This window comes from Struthio camelus, chromosome 12 (assembly GCF_040807025.1).
Source record: "Struthio camelus isolate bStrCam1 chromosome 12, bStrCam1.hap1, whole genome shotgun sequence".
Taxonomy (NCBI): Eukaryota; Metazoa; Chordata; class Aves; order Struthioniformes; family Struthionidae; genus Struthio; species Struthio camelus.
In genome coordinates this window covers 16,383,863-16,404,004 of record NC_090953.1, presented here as the reverse complement: position 1 = coordinate 16,404,004, position 20,142 = coordinate 16,383,863, and the positions used below count along the sequence as shown (strand labels likewise).

The window sequence follows — 20,142 nt, the reverse complement described above, 5'->3', positions numbered from 1 at the left end:
CTCCCCGATAACTGGACATTTGTTTTCCTTATTTCTTACTTCTGATTTAACATTTCCATCAGATACCTTACTTGGTCTGTCTTTGTGGCGTAATGATGCCTGTGTAAAAGTAAAATAATTGCTAGTGATAGGTTTTGTTCTATGTTAACAGTAGGCTGAATTGTATTCTATTCCAGTAGGCAAAAATTGTTCCCGAAACTCAGAAACCAGCTGTTTCAGTGCTTGTTCAGTAGGTGTCCAGCATTAAAGACTATTTATTATTTTTTGCCCATTGAAGGTCCTGCCTCTCTTCACAGCAGTGATGAATACCTTCAGATGATGCAGAGTCAGACCAAGCCTGTGAAATACAGTAGTCTTAAGAAACACAAAAGCTGCTTATGGGTGTGTTTATATGAAGTATAATAAATTCCATACCGTTTGCACTCCTTGGTGCGTTTACTGAGGTCATGTATGGCATACTCTAATTTCAGTCTCCACCCAGTCTCTTTTTAATAAACCAACTGGGAGGTAGTGAGACGAAAGTGGAAAACTTTTAAGTTTAGTCAGTGGAATACCAACTTGGCTGTTCTGTAGTAGCTCTCTGGAAAACTAGAAATAAATGCCTCGAGGTGGTGGGATTTATTGAAGCGCTTTTTTTTTTTTTATTTGTGTTCGGAGATGAACAAGTAAAACGCGTCTGAGTTGTGGAAGAGCGTACGATAATCTGAACCCAGTGCTGCAAAGTAGTGACATCCATCCTGGCTGCTTGGCAACTTGGGGTAATAGCTCCCAATTGCAGTGATACTTAACTAAAATATAGACACAGTTTCTTATATAAGCAGTTTTTCTATAAAAGAGCAAAACAGCAAGTATTCTGACAAACAGTTACATTTGGAGTGATGTTCTATGAAAAAGTAACAGGCTGAATATTCTTCCACAGATTAGCAGGCTATTTCGTAGCAAGAGATTAAGCCTCTAATATAGTAACAGCAATTCTAAAATGTAATATTTTTGTCATTACTGTTTAGATTAATTCAAGATTTCTATTCTCTTTTTCTTCCCTCACATCTAGCAAAACTGTACAATCTAAAGTGGACTGCATTTTGGTAAGTACAACTCCAGAATGCTTTTTAACATTTGATGAAATTTGCAAGGCCAAAATAGGTGGCTCTGGAGACTGACAGCTGTTATGAAGCCTTTTCTTGGCAATACTTTAACGTACTACCGCTAAATGTGATCAAAAGGAGTTACCATTGCCAAAAGAATGTATGATGTGGGTTTAGTGTTCGTTTTCAGGGGAGTTTTGCCCTCTTCACAAACCAGTAACATGATTACTATGCTGGCCGTGGTTTCCACTTGCAGAGCTGTCCATACGGATAAGGCATGGAAAACGTGCCCTACTGCTTTGTAAGCATGGTTATAGTCAATTCAGGATTATGTATTGCACAGATCAGAGTCTGCAAGAAGTGAATTGGGCCCTCAGGTTCCATTGCTCTTTGGCTCTTTGTTTTGTTGTAGCAATGATTACTGCGCTTGACTACTTGTTTTTGTTTCCTTAAAAAAGTTGATTAATGGTCATTATTGCCTTTTAGGGAAGGAACTGTATTGAACTGTGTGTTTGTACAAAACCTGGCGTGCTAATGTCCTGGTCCATGAAAATCTTGCAGGTGCCGTTACCGTCAGATTTTTGTTTTGTTTCTTTAAATCCTGCCAATGTCAAAAGTTGCACACCATTTCAGGTATATCTTCCCAAAAATGAGCAATGCTACAGGTCCTCTTCAGCTGTGCTTTTTAGGACAGAGAGAAGTGCCATTTTTAAAGAAGGAAAGCCCTTTAACTATGTAAGCATCTCCTTCCTTTATGCATTTAAAATAACAGGATCTGGACTGTCAAAAGAGATTATTTCTGAGAAACAAATACCTAGGACTAACTCAGAAAGTGGTTTTGCGTGTTTCTTTAATAGTGAGCGAGTTCTAAGCGTCTTTAAATCAGAGTTTGAGTTCATAAGTCTTAAGACTAGAAGGAACTACTTACTCTGACTTTCTACCTTTAGCTTTTTATCCAGAAGTGCCAGCAGGTAAGATGAAATGACAACACAGCCAACCGTCTGGATACTATCAAATGGAATCTGTCCAGCTGAGCAGAGTAGGAATACTTTAAAGTCAAGTTGTCAAAGGCTAATTCACATAGCACTGAATTCTCTTTCCTTACAATGTTGTCTTAATTTATCATGTCTAGAGGTTTAAAGCTAACTGTATTTTTGTATTGCGAACAAACTTTGGACCCAGTTCTACCTGTGCTTAAAAGAATTCTTGGATACATCTGACTAAACAAACGATGCAAAATGTCCTTTTTTGTTCCCTTATTTATTTTTCAGTGGCATTTTTGGACACAAAGTAGTTGAATATAAATCTTAAATTTGTCCTATGTTAGTTTTAGTGGCAAAAGGGCAAATTGCGCTTGCAAAACTACTTAACGCCAGCTTTTTCTGGAATATAAAATGAGAAGTAAGGGAGCAATTCTTATGTAGCATCAGGGGATGAGTAAATAAGTAGCAGGCTAACCAGTCATCTGCTTCTTGGAAATCATTTTTAAGTAGATGAGAGTACAGTAGGACTGTTCTTATATTAAATTCTGCAGACTTGTGGGCCTAGAATATGGAAGCTGGGAATTCAGTAGGCAGCTACACGTTTGTCTAAGCCAGTATTTCCATTCACTTGTATAGGTCACTTGTGATCATCCATCAGACGGGCAGGCCATTTTTCTGAATTGTGCCCTTGCATCCAAAGCAGTCTCCATAGCCTGACTTGAAGCAGAGCAGCAGTTGTCTGAGGGTCTGATTTTCTGTTTCTATTGCTTCCTTGCTGGTCCTGATGAGTTCAGAGGAGTCCTATCAACAATGGCAAGGCCACTCTGTGGTAGCAGAGGTTAGATCTAATGCTGTTCAGATAGTTAAAAAAGCAGAGTAGTTTCAGGAGATAAACATGAAAGCAAGGTAAACATTCAGGAGAGAAACGTTCTGGCAAGGTGGTTTCTGCAGTGTCCGTGGTTTTGTAAAGCTGTGAGCTTTAGGACAGAGTCTAAAAGCGTTTTAAGCTAAAAGGCCATGAATCAATTGCTCTAACTTACTTGTTAGGAGCTTCCTTGCAGGCCTGTTCCCTTTTGTCCTGCAGAAGGTAAACGAGCAGGCTCCTCTCTGATGGATATCACGCGTATGGGTTTGTCAAAGTGCTCCTTTGATTGGGTTATTCAGACATCATCAGTACCCAACTGCTTGCAGAGAGTCTACGTCCAAGTTTATGGCAGGGTTGGTACATTTCCTTTAAGTGCACGTTCTTACGTGTTGAGTTCAGATAGAAACCTCATCGGAGTCTTTGAATCAGCCTCATGAAGCATATGGGGCAATGCCTGTCCTCTCTCTCCTTTACTCTAAAAAGGAGATCTGGGACCAGCTTTCAGTTATATTGGAAGGGTGCTGATGATACGTTAAACCATTTAAACTTCAGTTTGCCAGCAACCTTAAAATAAAAAACACCAATGGAAGGAAAAATCAAACTACACTTACTGTTGTTTGTGTTCGGTAGCACCCGTGCCAGCTGCAGTGGGCAGGGTGCACAAATGCACAGAGATGATGCTCTTTGGCAGAGAGGCTGCCTAGTTTACAACAGGGTAACAAGAAAGTGGCGGTGGTCTTTGCTGCGGAGGTAGCTAGCAGCAGAGGATGATGGAAGACAGCTAGTAGTAAGGGTGCTAAGACTGCAATTTTTATTTGTACAGGAGACCAAAGTTACCTGCCTTGACTTTCATGCTGCACCATTTCCATTCTGACATATTGTCAGTTTCTAGAAGATCATAAGAAAATCATTGTGTGCTGTGCAATCCAAAAAAGATAATTAGCAAGAATTGTGGTGTAAACAGCCATTAAAAATTCATTATAACATCTTTTTAACTGTAGTAAACATGTCTAGAAGTAGATCCTCTTACGACTTTGTTATATTTATTGCCACATACTAATTGAACTCTTGAACCTGATTTGAATAATGGTGTGAGCCGTATAATCACTTAGCAAGAAGGTTAAGGCTTCTTTCCTTAGTCTGCTAGGAGGAGGTCAGTGCTGGTGAGAGATTACTGGATCAATGGCAGTAAAAACCAAAGCCACTGATTGTTGGAACAGTTGTAGTGTCGGCAGCAAAAATACGTGGGCTACAGCTGTTGACGCAAGGTGCCCAGGTTCTTCCGCAGACGAAGCGGTTAGCTTGTCGCTTCTTTTTGGCCCTACGGAAAACAAGGAGAAGCTCTGTGAAGCTTTGGCAGCTGTACTTGGATGCGCTGTCAGTACAAAGGTGCCATGTGTTTTTAAGGCTTGTTTGGAGTATTTAGCACCTGAAATAGGTTTCTGTTGCTTCTGTTCAGGTGTAGCATATCAGATGTGTTTATTAGCAGTGCTCTCTTTTTAAAACAATAGCTTGTGTTTGAGGTATTAGCAGTCTTCTAGCCATTTTCTATCTTGATCATATTCCCAACAAACCATGTGACCTTGTGCAAATTGTTTAACCTTTGCTTCTTGCTTCCCTTCTTCAAAGTGGGGAGATTATTTGCTTGACTACTTTGCTATTCTTAGTCTGATTGTTCAATAATGGATGTTTGTTCTGCTGAAATATGACAAGTTTTAGAACCAGTTTGCCACTAGGTGCAAGTTACATTGCCATTGGCATAGCCTTTTTTACTTTCCAGGCCTGAGAGTCTGGTTAGAGTACAGTTACATATAAATACCCAAAATGTAGATCTGAATATGAAGATCAGTCCATGTTCTCTAAAATAGTAGTATTGCAAAAAGCTTGCAGCAGTGCCCCTGGCGATCGACTCCTCTTCGCCAGGACTCTGAGACAGAAATAACTTGTAGTTCTACCTTCATTATGGAAATGTAAAATCATTCAAATTTAATGCTGTTTATTGCTGGGTTGATTAAAGAAGCTCTGACTCTGCTCATCGTTCCTTGTGTCCGTAGTAGTATCCTTCTTCATCTTATTTTACAATTGGCCTGACTGAATATTTTCTTTTTTAAAACAACCCAGAAAAAGCACGTTCCCTGGAGATTTCCATGGTAGTTCATTTTGACAGCTTTAGGGTGAAACTTCCCCTAACGGTTGAGACCTGCCAGCAGATCAGCAGTCAGAGTGCTCTGTGATACTGGAGACTCAAGTTCAAATCTAGGCTCTCCAGTTCAGAGCAAGAACATGAATAAACTCGTGTTTGCTCCATCACAAATGAATTCCTTAGCCACGTTTTTGGTTGAGCTGGTGTTTGTTTTCCTGTATGGTGAAAAGTTTCAGTATCTAGTTATTGTCGCTCTGGAACCAGATGTCAAAAACTGCTATTTTCATTTAAAAAACAACACAAAAATTATTTTGGCCATCCTATGTTTCACAACTGTTTATTTGCTCAAACTAAATGCCTGCTAGAATGAAAAAGTAAGTTGCTTTTGTTCCTAAGAGAGCCTTGTTCTGTATCTTTTTTAGGCAGCAAAAGGACAGATTCGCTTGGACCAGATCTGTGCAGCCGCTCTTTTACAAAGATAAATAGATCTCTGGTTTAATTTGTTTGCTACACTTAGTCTTGTGTGTTTCTTTGTGGAATGATGACTTTTGAAACAAACAAGAAAAAACTCAGTAAAGAGCTCTGCTTCTTGATATGCTACTTGAAAGTCTGCTGATCTGTGACTTCAGGTTTCTAATTCTTTGTCCTTAGTTTTTCTATGTCAAAAGTATAAGGTAGCTAGCTAAGATATTTAGAGTAGCGGACGTTTTTTTTTGGTTTAACTGGGGGAAAGTTGTGGAAAATAAGCGTGCATACTGCCTGTTCCACATCTTCACCGCATCTTCCTTCACTTGATGTGGTTGCAGTTAGAGATTGTAGGAGACGAACATAACATGTGAAGACCTAAAATAGCAGAGGTGGTGCTTTGGGAGGGCTTTACACCTTGGTCCTGCAACCAGTTTAGCACTCTTATACAACTTTCTAATGCAACCTCAAGAAGCCTGGTTTATAAATACGCTTTGGAGAATTAGACACCCTCCGTTTAATTTGACAGAAGCAATCCATTAAGGTCAGGAAACTTTAAGCAAAATTTTTGCTTAGATCCTTCTAAGTAGTGGAAAAGGATTCCCCAGACATTTTACATTCTCTGTGGGTTTTGAAAACTATTGTAGCATAAGCTTTAAAGGGTTATGCAAAGGGGAATGTTTTTCCAAGAAGATGCCAGCCCCAGAGTCTTCTCTTGATGGTCTGACTCTTTTTCGCACTGTTTTGCATGCTACACAATTTTGATTTCCAATTTTGATTTTTTGATTTTGATTTTTGATAATATTGACCTATTTTCTTAGTAGAAAACAGAAACTTTGCAGTGTATTTTGCGTTCATTCTTTTTACTCATTTATATACACATCCAACTTACCACAAAGGAAAACTCAGGATGAATGAGTCTTTTTTTTTTCTTTTTTCTTTTTCTCTCTGTCTCTGTCTCTCTCTCTCTCTCTACTCATTTTTTCCTTGGTCAGAGATTTCTGGTCAGTCGGCCAGGTGAAATGAGCCTCTGCTTTGCTGATGTTTTTATGATTGCACTAAGAAATTGGAAGTTTTGATATTTTGAACAGTCTCAGTAATAAAGTTGCTATTGAGTTTGCTGGAGACTTGGCAACTGAGAACTGGTAGGTGTCAGCTGAGGTTAAAAAGAAATTGTACTTACCAAAGTTGTGAACTAAATTTTGAGTGTGTTAGAAACATTTGGAGAAAACAGCCTAAACAAAACATAGTAGTTTTGCTTCCCGAATCTACTTGTGCTGATTGCCAAGTTGCATCCCTTTGGTGCAGCTCCTTCATTTTTAAGATGGTTAAGTCTAAATAGATTCAGGCTCATCTAATAAGCTTAGGTTTGTCTAATTATCACCCAGGTAGGATTACCTTCATGAACGGCTTGTGAATCCCAGCTGTGTATTAACGTTCCTCTCTCCTGGAAGATCCTGCCCCAGAGCCATCTCCCTCGAAACGCTGAAGGAGTTGTCCAAAAAGAGCCGCCTGTGGCGAGGGGTAGAGAAGATAGGTTTTCAATGAAAACAGTGGGACAGAGTTATTACCCAGCTTCTCTGCTGAAGATGTGAAAAACTCAATCCTTAGCTGCCTGAACTCTGGGGATGCAATTTGCTGACGAGTGAGCTGCTGGGTAGCTGCCACCATTGAAAGCGGTTTCTCTTAACGTAATCCCAGTCACGTTTCTTCTGTCCACATATGTTGTTTCTCAAATGAGGGGCTTCACCAAGGTGGCCTACATAGCTGGGCCTCTGCCGCTCAGGCAAGGCTGCCTGCCCCCGGCCCCTTCCTTCCCGCAGAGCTGCAGCTCCAGGGCTGCGCCGGCAAGCAGGGCTCGCACCCATTAGAGGGTAACGGGTTTAATGTTTCTCAACCTCTTAATATTTCCTTAAAAACCTCACCATTTATGTTGTACTGTAACACATTAGATTTAAAAGAGAGGTTATCTTCCACCCCTTTTTGTCACTGCCTGGATTAAGACTTACTGTGCGAAGTTCTCTTCTTACCTGAGCTGTGTCCTGGGGCATGCTTCTCTGGCATTTGCCATTTGAAATTCTCCTTGAAGAAAAGGAGATACAATAAGCAAATGCAAATTTTCTTGCTTATGTTATATTTCCTTTAAATTCTTTCATTGAGGAATTTGTTGCTGTTCTCAATAATGGATTTGTTAAAGGGAACACCAAAGGCTGCGATTTGTGCAGAGAGAATTTTGCAAAATGCACGCATTGAGAAATCTCTCTTTGGATATTTGGTGGTTTGAGCACCATTGCTGTGTAAGCTGCTGCAAAAGCCGCACAGAAGTTGGTGTCAGCAGATTTCAGGAGTTTGTCAGAGAATGAAAACAAATGTTGTGGTTTGCTGCAGCTTACAAAAGCAACAAACCTAGCGTATGTTACCTGGCTGCTGCTGGAAATGTTTCAGTTGGCTCTGAGAACGAGTCTGTCACATAGCTGGTGGCCCACTTTTATCATCCTGTTAGACAGCTGGGATTAGAAAGCTCCTGCATTCATGCTCCCTCCCCAGGCAGTGCTTTCCTAGTGGCATGGGTTGCTTGGGGAGCCCCATGTTTGGGGCAGCTGCCAGCAGAGAGGAGGTGGGAGCTCACCTCTTGTCCTCTCCTCTTGTTAGTTATAAGCCACCGGCAGGTGATGAGCCTCAGCCTGGCTGGAGTTGTGCCGAGGGTGGAGACCCCAGCTCGAAATGGAGTTCAAGTTTCTAGTTTCTTCGCTCAATTCTGCTCACTGCTGAAGGAAACTGCCAGGTCCCGCTGGCCATTAGTCCTGCCTTCTTCTTTCCCTTTTAGAAAAGGTTACTAGGGTTCTGCAGCATCTTCCCGAAGGAGTATCCCTTTGGTCCTTGCTGCATGGAGGCCAACCGATAAGCCTCAAGGACGTTACCATAATTGGTTTTCCTAGTATTTCGCTGTCCATTTAGCTGTTCTGGGATCACCTGAAAGCTGGTTCGTTTGTGGTAGTCACTGTTTGCATACACCAGGTAAAACTCCCCTGTGTCTCATCCTCAGCAGGTGTCCTTTGGAAGAGCATAGGAGTCTAGTATTGTAGGGATTTTTGTTAACTAAGTGCCTTGTTTTCAGTATCTATTTGATCACTCTGATTTCCAAAACCAAAAAACTATATATATTTTTAAGTGTCTTAATTGAAGTCTGCCTCATTTAACTATTAATATAGTGATGTGGATCACAGGATCAGATCTCATCCTGCTGTGTTACAGAATAGCTGTTTTCTGATGCTCCATTCTCATGTGTGCTCTGAGAGTATAATGAACATCTTCATGTTATATGTCTGGGTGCAGAAGTGGTCTGTTACTGTTCTTTTCCAGATTCTGCTTTTGTTACATATGAATTCTGTAATAGTATACAGGAGCTGTCACTGTGGACCAATGTTTTTTTAGTGAGTGGTGGTTGGTGTGCATACAGGAAACCAAGGTTCTGGTCCCAGAACACTCACTGTCATGTTCTTTCACATCAGTAAATGGGATGTGTAAATCCCTTTATCTGGGATACACTGTTGTAGGACAGTTTCTGGCTCTCAGAAATAAGCTCAACCCTTATTGTCTGGTTCTCCACCCCCCACTTTTTTTTTTTTAACAAAACATTTTTGTTCTTTAGCAAGAAGTTGAGAAGTTTACAGACCTAGAGAAACTCTACCTCTACCTTCAGCTGCCTTCGGGTCCCAACAATGGAGACAAAAGGTACGTTGTGTGCAAAGGAAAGCAGCTAGTTCTGAAAACTTTTATAACTTCCTTGGGACTTATCTATTCAGCATGCATTTACATGCTGTGTTTGATAGAAGCAATTTTTAATAAACGTTAAGAATTTTTTTTTCTTTGAAATCTTTAGTGCATGAGTAGTTTGTAAACATAAATCTCCTACCACGTAAGGCTCATCAAAGAAAGTGCTTTGCAGCCTAAGCGTGATTGTTCCTTCACTTTTTATGTAGGAAGTGATAATGTAGCAGCACAACTGTGATGGTAGGGGAAAGAAAGACTTAATGGTATTTCTGGTAACGTTTATCTGATTAAAGTAAGATCTAGAGAGCCAACCTGGAGATCACAACATCCCCAAATTAGTACAGGATAATTATAGGCATACAGGCACTTCCTGGAAGTACTCTGAGCTCTGCTGAGAAATTTGGATGTTTCCAAAGACTGAGCAGGCAGAAGCTTAGAGGTGGTCAATAAGAAACAATAAACGTAAGAGGGGAAATAGCTGAACTCTCACCCATCAAAGAACCAGTGTATGGATTCACTTTGCTAAATTGTAGGTGAAAGAGGGAGATAACTGCTGCCCACATATCAAGGAATAGCTAAATGCCTGCGGTGCTGGCCCTCTTTCTCTCTGGTGTCTCTCCATCTGTGTAGGTCATCCATTTTTAAGTTTTGTAACCAAGGAGGAGCTATAGAGCGAAGTTTTTATCAGAACTATTTCTTCTTTCACTAGTGATCAGATCTCCATGTCATCTAGCCGTGCGCAGCAAATGCATGCGTTTTCTTGGATACGGAATACCTTGGAAGAACACCCGGAGACATCCCTTCCCAAACAGGAGGTTTATGATGAATACAAGTGAGTGCTCCTAAACTGAAACCATACATGTGGCTATAGCAAGGCATAGTTCTGTGACACAGGCTCTCCAGATACTCTGCTGATGCACGAGTGCATATAGAAGAAGTAGGCCTTAGGTACTAATGCAACTAAGAATATGCTAGCTACAGTGAGGCGAATTCTGTTCGTTATTTCTGCCATTGAGGGTAGGACTGTACTGTTTAAACTGTGCATTGCGTACACTGAAATAAATGTGCAAGTATTTCTTAACAAGGAAATATTGGTATGCTACTGCTTTTATTTTTGTGGACAGACAGTGGCACTGGTTTAAAAAAAAAAAAAAAAAGCACCAGTTATTATCTTACAGTACATTTGTGGTCTGGCTTTATGTACACGTGCACGTGCACACATATACATGTACATGCTCACATATGTGCGCACACGTGACTGCCTTACAGGGATGAAGGGTTGAATTTCCATTTTCCTCCTGAAAATGGAGCTATTTGGAACCTAAGATCAAGCCCATCATATCTTTCTCTCTGGGATAATGCAAAAACTACTGGACCTTCCTGCAGCAACGCTGATTTCTATAAAGGCACAGTATATCTGAATATGTATGGCACCAGTAACCAATCCACTGCAGGTCTGTGCTGTCAAGTCTCAAAGCTACCGTGCAGCAAGGAAAGCGATTAGAACTGAGGGAGAGGGAGTATTTGACAGAGGTTGGATTTGAATTCATTTACAGCATGTTCCCCACAGGAGGGGGAAAAAATACCGTAGCCCAATTGCCTGAAGATAAATAAGAATAACAGATCTGTGATCTAGTATGAGTATTTCCATAATCTGAACACTTACGGTAATTTGTAGGGAGCTGGAGTCCCTTCACCTCCTAAGTGCCTACAGAACTCAGACCTTAGTAATTGTGATTGCTGGGTTTCCTTATGCGAATACTTCATTTTAATTAACTCTCTCTGGTAGAGTGGGTTTTTTTTGTTTTTTTTTTGTTTTTTTTTTTTTTACTCTGGCTGAGCTGCAACATGATGGCATTAGCTTGCCTGGGGTTGATAAACATGCACACACCTATTTCTGAAATCTCACCATCAACTTGAGCAGTGACGCAGCCTGGAAACATAGCCAATAGCGCAGATGTGCTGGGCTGGCCAATCCCCGCACAGACAGCTACTCCTGCAGACACAGCAACAGCGGCAGCAGCTGCTGGGCGGCAGAGAAATGGAAGCGTTATTCTTAAATATATTTCTTATTAAATAATTTATGGCCTGCTTCAGCAACAAATCTGCTTGGCTTCCATGCTGTGCCAAGCTGCAGATGCCCGGAAAAAAATCATCATCTACAGATTGTGTAGTGTGAAATTTGGATGGCTTTTCTATATAGCTGCATCAAGTATTTGTGTATTGTATTTTTTCCTAACAAAATAAGGGGGGTAAGCAAATTTTCAGGAAAATATCAAATGTTTGGAATCTCTTCTCCTTTGAAAGCATCTGTTCTGTTTTTAAAACACTCAGTTTCTCTGAATATTTTCATGAGTTATTCTTGCACACCAACGGAAGAATAGGCTTGGAGTGGGAGGTGGGGAACAGACATATAAATAGATATGAGAGTTAGTTCTGATAAATCATTTCCTTTACCTAAGGGGTTTAAGACCTATCAAAACTCACTTCTGTCTCATTTACAAGTTACCACTTTCTCTCCTCTGCTTGCAACGATAGATGTTGCTTGAGCTGACAGTAAGCAATTTTATGCATTCTACACATAAATCAATGCTCCAGAAGCGTGCTGCACTGTACTGTCATCTCAATTCCTGCTGTAAACTTTGGTCAAAATAAATCTTAAACTACTGGGCGTCTGCATCACCTTTGATGTGATTTTCTATCGCACTGAAGCGAGACAGACAGGTGCTCACATTCTACACAAATCCAACGTTGGCAAGTGTTAATAGCATTACCAGCTCCTTTGCACGTCTGTAGCCTTTTGTCTCTGAGCTAATTCAACACAGTGATTCTTCCATTTTATCTTTGCTCTATTTTATTATTCTTCTATCTAGTTGTAAGCCCACATCTCTAGGTGAAAGTGAATGGATTTATCTTGCTTGTAAAGGGATAAAATAAATGAAAAATGCATCGTAAGATAAGGTAGTAGTACTTGGGAAGGTTGAGACCTCGCAGCTGAATTTCAAATGGGAAGTAGGTCAGAGATACTTCACCTTTCTTGTTGGCATTGTTGTGATACTGTTTACACTGACACAGTAAGTTGTGCCATAAGAAGCTTTATTTCTATAGGGGACACACACCTCTCCTGCCAGCTTTGTTTGGGACTTACGGGGGAATGCAGATTAGAAAATATTACAGGGACTCATGGGGAGCTGCCCAACATGTAATACAGCATGCAGAGAGTAGATGCTTCTGCCCATCAAATCTTTTCACTGTTTTCCTGCAAGTCGATTTTACTACTCTATTATTAAAAATCCTTTCGCAGGAGTCCAGGTGTAGATCTAGCTGAATTTAGAGAATTAGTGTTTGAAGTCTGAGTGCAGTCCTGCAGTGCAGTCCTGCAGTGCTTATGCCCACGAAAATCCCCGTTTGCCCACAAAATGATTTGTTGAGCCTTCGGTAAACATTTGTATCCTCTTTCTTGCTGCTACTACAGTGACACAAGGAATGAAAGTCAGATCATTCATATTTGTTTGGTGCCCTGAAGATTCACGTGATATGCTTAATAAGTAGAGATTAGGAGGTCTTTGCGTCAGCCTATACCTCTTTCTTCTAGTCTGTAAATTGTTAATTCTTGCTTTACTGGCTGCTGGGCCTGTTACTTGATGTATAGGCTGCATGCACTAAATGTTGAGGATGTTAAGCAATAAATCCGAGGAATGTTCAGAAGCTAGAACAGAAGAAGGCAGTAGATACACGGTTACTATGTGTGTTAAACAAATGAAACGCGTAAGAAATAAGTTAACCTTGTCCAATAACACCTAACTGGTGTTTTATATGAAACTTCCTGATAGGAACAGGATGGGACCTATTGTATTGTCAAGTCTTCTATCATGAGCAACTGCCTATCTGTTCCCTTTAAAAGCTGATCAAATTCCATCTAAAGCAGTTGTTTCCCACCTCCATTGCTGCGGTTGGAAGTCTGACCTGGAATTTTATTCCTCTGATGGTTTTAAACCTTCTAGTTTCTAGCCTACCTAGTTTGAAGGATTCATTTCTGTGCCAGCATTGTTCTTTCCCTTAAAGAAAGCCAAGCTTTTCCTAAGGTTCTTCACTCTAATCCATTTTTAGAGACCAGTTGTTTTGCTGGATTGGATAAGCCAAGGTCTTTGTTTCATCTCGCGTAATAGGCTCTTTATCAATTGCTCTTCACAATAGTCTTTCTGCACCTGTCTTGTGTTGAATTCATCTTTCTTGGCTATGGCACGCAGAATGCGTACAATATTCTGTGAGATTTTGCCTGTACATACAGCAACAGTAGCAACAGTAGCACTCTCCTATGTCTGCCTCAGAGTCTGCTGCTGTTTTGCACTGAGATCCTATCCACCTTTTTATCAGCTGCTATTGATAGATCATAATTAATAACAGGATGACTAATACATCCATTTTCTCTTTTGCCACATTCGGTTGATGAGTGCCTACTTAGCAGCAATGACTCTCGTGAATTCTCATGTGTATTATTTTTCATCTTGAACTATTTAATTTATTCTTTTTCTATTCCTTCATCAAGGCTTTTCAGCTTCTCCCTGTAACAACCTAATCACTTTCTGTGTTAATGATGCCTCCGAACATTACAGAATGAGATGATTTTGCCACTTTTTTCTGCTGACATCATGTAATACAGCATTAAGCAAGATCAGTAGCAAGACAGATTTTTGAGGCACTGTGTCTGTAGCTTTTCTCTGGCCCTTCTGCTTCAATGCAGCCTTCTATCTCCGTTTTATCCAGCTCCTTGCCCAGGAAGCTGTTTAAGCTGGGCAATAGAGTCTGACTGTCTTTGCTGGCTTGTAGATGATCCTTTTGGTCATTTAATTGAAGTCTACTCTCATTGTATTTTATATCTTGAGTATGTTTAATTTGAAGATCTCGCAAAAAAAGTACTTTTCTTGCCACTTTTACTGTGCGGAGGAGCTCTGTGCAAAGGAACCCAAGCAGTCGGGTGTCCGTTGTCGTTCCTGCCTCTGACTAGAGCTTCCCTCCCCGATCCGTTTCCCTCCCGCCCTTCGAATCGGCAGAACCGCTCCTGGGCCCAGCAATGTGCCAAGAGTGCAAGTAGCAGAGAGAAGAGCTGCAGGCAAGAGACTCCCGGTATGTGTTGTCAAGTCAATAACAGACCACAGATGGACATGGAGGCATCTCGGCTGAGCCAGGAGGAGGAGGGGCCACATGGAATGATCTGTCTGAAAACTGAAATTACATGATAATGATAATAGCAGCTTAGAAATCACAAGCTTGCAGGAGCTGCCGGTATGGATACAAGGGGACTGTGTAACTGTATGTTTATTGCTGCTAGCAAGTAATTGGCTGGAAACAGATGTGCTAGACTTGAGGAGCAGATTTTTTTTTCCTTTTTTATTTATTCATTTTCTCCTGTAGAGAGAATAATTTTCACTTCAAAACTGATCAGTCCTGTTGTTTGCTAATTTGCTTTTTTATTTTTGTTTTGCATATATTGCCTATTTTTCAGTCAGAGATATTGCTGACTGCATCAGAGAAATTCAGAGAGCCCTCCTTTGCATGCTAGCTGAGACTTAATGTCCTGTAATCAGCATGAGCAAGTGACAGTGTCCTACCTTTTAAGAATCTCCAAAGCCTAAGTTTAAAATCTAGTGGATTCTGGTAAGAGGCCACAAGGAAAGGCAAACAGACCTGTCCAGAACAACATTATAACTGAAACAGCTTCTGATTCCTAAGAGAGTGCAACAAAGCAGGAGAAGTCTCCATCCCAGTGCATTAACTGCGAAGGGACTTATTCAGAAACCAGATACTGTGACTGACGTTCACTTTAATGAAATTTGGTATATAAATGGGTAAAAATTATTCAACAAGCTTTCTGGATGTCCTGTATAGAAACACAGAACAGTTCAAATTGTAGGGGACCTCTGGAGGTCACCTGGTGCAGCCCCTTGTTTAAAGCAGGAGCAGCTTCAAAGTGCCCTTAGGTTGCTCGGGGCCGTATCCAGTTAATGTATGAAGAAGAATAATTAAGCATTGGAACAGGAGCCCAGAGAGGCCGTGCTCTCTGTCCTTGTTTTCAAGACTTGACTGGGCAAAGCGCTGAGCAGCCTGGTCTGGCCTCGAGCCAAGCCTGCTTTGGGCTGGAGCCCTCCCAAGGTGCCTTCCCACCTGAAGGAAGCTGCGATGCTCTGCCTCCAAGGATGGAGCTCCCATAGCCTCCGTGGGCTCCCGTTCCCGTGGTTAGATGCTATTGTTGTGAATGCTTTTATTTTTCTGCATTCTCTGTTTCATTCCTAACTTTCTTTTAAATAAAAAAGGGTGAAAGTCTTCTCACAAGAGTGGGCTGAAAGTTTCAGCAGCACTGACTCCTCTGAATTGCATTACGTTCACTTTTGCACCGGCTTTTGGAAGGAGAAATAAAAGTTTGGATTTTTCTCAGTCTCATGGATGATGGTGGTCTGTGTACAGGTCTGCAGGTGACATCTGATGGTTTGGGCGATGAAGCCCAGGAGCTGTGGGAAACGGGTGCAGATGAGCTCTGCAGGAGTGTTAGAACCAGATAGCATAAACCTTGCTGTTTATCATCAAAGAGCATGACGTCTCCAGCAAGAGGTGGTAAGAGCAGCAGATTCCTGCTCTCTGAGAGCTAGGATTTTGACAGGGAAAAAAAAATGCAGTGCGGTGTCTCAGGAACTGTAAGCTGCTCTATATACGGCTTAAGTTCCCAGTCCCTTTGACTGGCTTACTTAGGTGCAAATGTTATTATTAATTGTTATGGTTTTAATAGGTGATGATGGGAATGAAACTTCTGTTTCAGGAATGCTGCTTTCCTTCCTTCCTTCCTTCCTTCCTTCCTGTGTGAGCTGCAGTTTGTTTGCATATCCGTAGCTGGTTAGAGTAGCAGGCGCGTGGCGTCTGAGGGGGTTGTTTTCTGCTCTCCTGCTGTGATGCCTGTGCAGAACGGTGTGCAGTCACCTCTTCAGAGACAGGTTCTTCTCGTGTGTTTCTGGGAGGAGTTTTCACAGGAAAGGAGGTCGTTGCTCTCTGGTGCCGGTTCGGTGACCTCAGGCACGTCATGCTTTAACGGTATGTTTTGGGGCGTAGTGCATTAATCTCTGTGAAATACCACAAGGGTCTGGAACAAAAGGCGGTATGTAATAGCCTTCATATCTTTATGCAGCCTTAAGCGCTTGCTACGTAGGTAAAAGTTCCTGAGCAGTTTCCATTTTTCTCCTGTGCTTTCACGTGATTGTAATTTTCCAGAACGTTCACCTTTTGCAGTGAAATTAACAGTTCTTGTTCTCTGCCTCAAGGAGATTTTTTTAAAATATCTCAGATGTTGAAACATCTGAATAGATGTTGAAACAAAATTCCTTCTGCTGTTTTTGAGAACTGAAGACAGATAACCGTGCCCATTTCACTAGAACAGTGCACTTAGAAAAATAAGCACCTCTTGTTGCTTTTTCTCCCCTGTGTTATCAGGATGTATACTCAGTAGTGTAACGATTAATAAATTTACATTTGTAGAGGCCTGCAAAATCTCTGTTAATTTAGAATTGATTATAAGGATGTCTGTAAGGGGTTGGCATCTGCTTAATTAAACTTCCGTAGTTCAACGTGGGCAAATAATTGCTTGTGCACGGGTAAGAGGTCCAGGTCCTCAATACGTGCCTGCGTTACGCCTGGAAAGCTGGTGAAGCTGGTTCCCTGGGAGGATATGCTTTAATATAAATTGAGGTTGTCTAGGCAGAATGTCTGTCTGTACGTGCAGGCAGATCTCTCACCTACTGCTTTTCAAAGAGCCATGCAGGACGTCAGGCCTTGCCACACACAGACCATACCTAGAGAACGTCTCTGCTTTCTTTACGTCCTAAAAATAAACGAATTGAACTGTAAGCTTCAAACTAAGTTGTGGAATAAGTCTTAACTGTGCTCTAGATAATGCCACTACTTGTTAAATCTCCGCATGACTTGCCTTTGAACTCAGAAGAGAACAAGGCAAAAACTATGGTATTAATAGCTCTGATTATATATTTTTAATGTATTCAGTTCATTGTGGATAGCTTTATTAATGTTAAACGTGGTTCTAAATATGGATAGGTATGAGTATTTTCGTTTAAAACCCTATGATGGAGCCCAACGTGTAGGCTGGCCTTTGGTGTTAACTTTGGTTCCATTCACGTTTTCTTTCTCTTCGTTGCAGGAGCTATTGTGACAATCTTGGCTACCACCCATTAAGTGCTGCTGACTTTGGAAAGATCATGAAAAATGTGTTTCCAAATATGAAGGCCCGCCGTTTAGGCACAAGAGGCAAATCAAAATATCCTTTGCTAGAACATTGCTCAGTCATTTCTTCTGCACTTGCCTGGAGAACATCTGTTGTTATGGTTGACCTACCAGCTAAATTTAGAAATAATTTTAAATAAAAAATGCAAACGTTTTTCCCAAAGTTCTTTAGAAGTTGTGAATCGCTGTAGCATTAGGTTACAAGGTGCAACTTCAAGAAACAAGTACTTAAGCTCATAATGTTCCTTGCTTGTTACATTATACCTGTGAACACCAGTAACTTACAAGGCTAGTTGTAAAGCCAGAGATCTTTCTTAAGCTGTGCTACAAATATAATGTAACTAGACATGCTGTTACAGGCAGAACTACAGGCAGTTAGATGTTGGGCCAAATTAGTTTATCAAATGACGGGCAGCTACTGTGAAGAATTCAGGGAAATGCTGTGCAAAAGAGTCTGCTTGTACCGCTGGTGGTTCTGCTGCTTCAGTGTAAGGGCAAGAAGCTCTGCTGGGGAAGAATTGCGATAATCAAGTCTAAAGGCTGCAAGCATGTGTATTTTCCTCAGGCTTTTCTGAGATTAAAGCTATAGTTTGTATTAAGTATATAGATAACTCCTTCCATCTAGTCTTTAGCACACTGAGGTGTTCCATTAGAAAATTAAAAACTGGTAGTGATTTTTTCAAAGGAATTTATTCACCAGCAAGAATTTTGTCTTTCCAAAGTTGGGAATCACACCTCTCTCTGAGTATCATTAGAAATCATTGTGAAGTAATGTAACACCTGCTGTTGTGCCTCTCTCTACAAGCTTCGTTCAGGTGTGCGGGGTGGGCTACATCACTGCCGTAAGCTAGGGAGGGAGAGGGCATGAGAAGGCCTAAGGGCATCAAGGTGCTTGTGGGCCCTAATGAAAAACCACTCGAACGAACCAGCAGTGATGATCAGTAGGCTCACTGCAGTACTGGCCTTGGCCAAGGTCTTACTTGAAGCATGCACTTAGAGAGGGAATTAAATGCTAGTTGGCAGCCCTGTATTACTTGTCTTCCCTGGAGAAAAAGATCTTCATGTAGTAGTAAATGGGCAAGTTCTGTGTCAAATTGTTTCATTAAATACAATGTTGGATTATTTAGCAGTGGAATCCAAAAATTAGCAGTGGTCTTCAGGATGGAGCTAAATAGGTTTTTGGGAAGAAATTGTAACATAATCATAAGGAAGGAAGAAATCATGGTGTAATTATAGCTTGGCCCAGGGTGTCTTTTTCAGTTTTGTTTCCTAAGTTTCTAATTCAGGATGATTAAAATGTGACCTTACCTCACACTTCTAAGGGGCTAGGTGTTAAGACATTTAACTTGCTGTAATTCTACTCCATCCCTGTTAATGCAAGCAAATGCAAGCTCCACTGTAGAGTAAGAAGAAATAAAGACCATATTTACAGTGAAAAACTAGTGATTCTGGAAAGGATTTGGAGGTCACGGAGAACAGACACCGTGCATGAATTCCCAAGGAAATGCTATGGGGAGGAAAAAGGGCGAATTTGATTCTTACATGTATAAACAAGAGAGAGCAAAGTAGGCAGTATATTTTTTATGTGCAGCGTTGATGAGAGTGATGTAAGAATAAAGCTGGCTTTTTGTGTCCGTATTTTTAAAGAGCTGTCATGGGTGGGGAGAGGTCCACAAAAATTGTATGAGATCTTAGGAAAAATTGCCTTCCTGTGAGAGAAGTTCAGTCACTTTATCTTGTCATGAGGCAACTTCTTCAGTTTGTTCAAGTGCCTTATGAGAGGGTAATGTCAGTTACTTATTCATAAAATTTAGCAAAGAGAGGCAAAATAAGAACTAAAACTGGAAGTCAAAACTAAATACAGGCTTAGAAATTGGGCCCAATTTTTTTTATAGAGTGATTCATTTTTGAAAATGATTTATTTTCCATCTCTTTTTAGGTCTTGTTTAGTAAGGGAATTTAGTCTGAATTTTGATTTAAATCCAGGGTAGCTAGCTGAAGTTTTTTGGCCTGGGCTGGTGGTTCTTGTAAGCCAAATTCAGATGAAGTTCATCACATCCACATGCAGCCTCAGTCGCTCCTCTGCGTAGATGGGGAGGCCTACCCACGTGCCCAGGAACACACAGCCGTTTGTAGCCTTTTGATGCTGGCCTGCTATGGGTTTATGTTAACAGCAGTAGATTTCAGATCTATTTTTTGAATTTGCTTGATAAAATTCATGGCAGGTGGGGAAGGAGTTACAGCCTTTTTTTTTTTTTTTCTTCTTCTCCCCAAACTAAGTAGAGACAACTTAGACCTTAATTCTTGATCACATATTGCTACAGTGGACTGAGGAAGAAAGCGTTTGTGCATATGCCAACACTGCCCAACCTTGACTTTCATAAAACTGGAGATGGGGTATGGTATATACTTGCTTATTTATATATATCAGTGCAAATTGACATTTATGTTATTTTTACTGTCTGTCTAAAGTTTTCAAAACAAAATGAAGAGCTATGTAGTTTTTAATAAGTTCTTCCTTTACAATCGTCTCATATTCTAAAT

The 20,142-nt window shown here is 40.9% G+C and overlaps 1 protein-coding gene across 4 annotated transcripts in view; it reads left to right on the top strand.

The window, feature by feature from the left end:
• RFX7 (regulatory factor X7) overlaps window positions 1-20,142 on the top strand; it is a 59,747-nt gene that overhangs the window by 26,893 nt on the left and 12,712 nt on the right. For 2 of the 4 annotated variants that reach the window (XM_068958070.1, XM_068958073.1), the window contains exons 2-6: window positions 1,052-1,085; window positions 9,194-9,276; window positions 10,025-10,147; window positions 17,516-17,632; window positions 19,911-19,995. In XM_068958070.1, coding sequence (XP_068814171.1) covers window positions 1,052-1,085; window positions 9,194-9,276; window positions 10,025-10,147; window positions 17,516-17,632; window positions 19,911-19,995 — 442 coding nt within the window. Of the gene's footprint in view, window positions 1-1,051; window positions 1,086-1,571; window positions 1,647-9,193; window positions 9,277-10,024; window positions 10,148-17,515; window positions 17,637-19,910; window positions 19,996-20,142 lie in introns of all 4 variants that reach the window. The other 2 variants (XM_068958069.1, XM_068958072.1) reach the window with 2 other exon arrangements.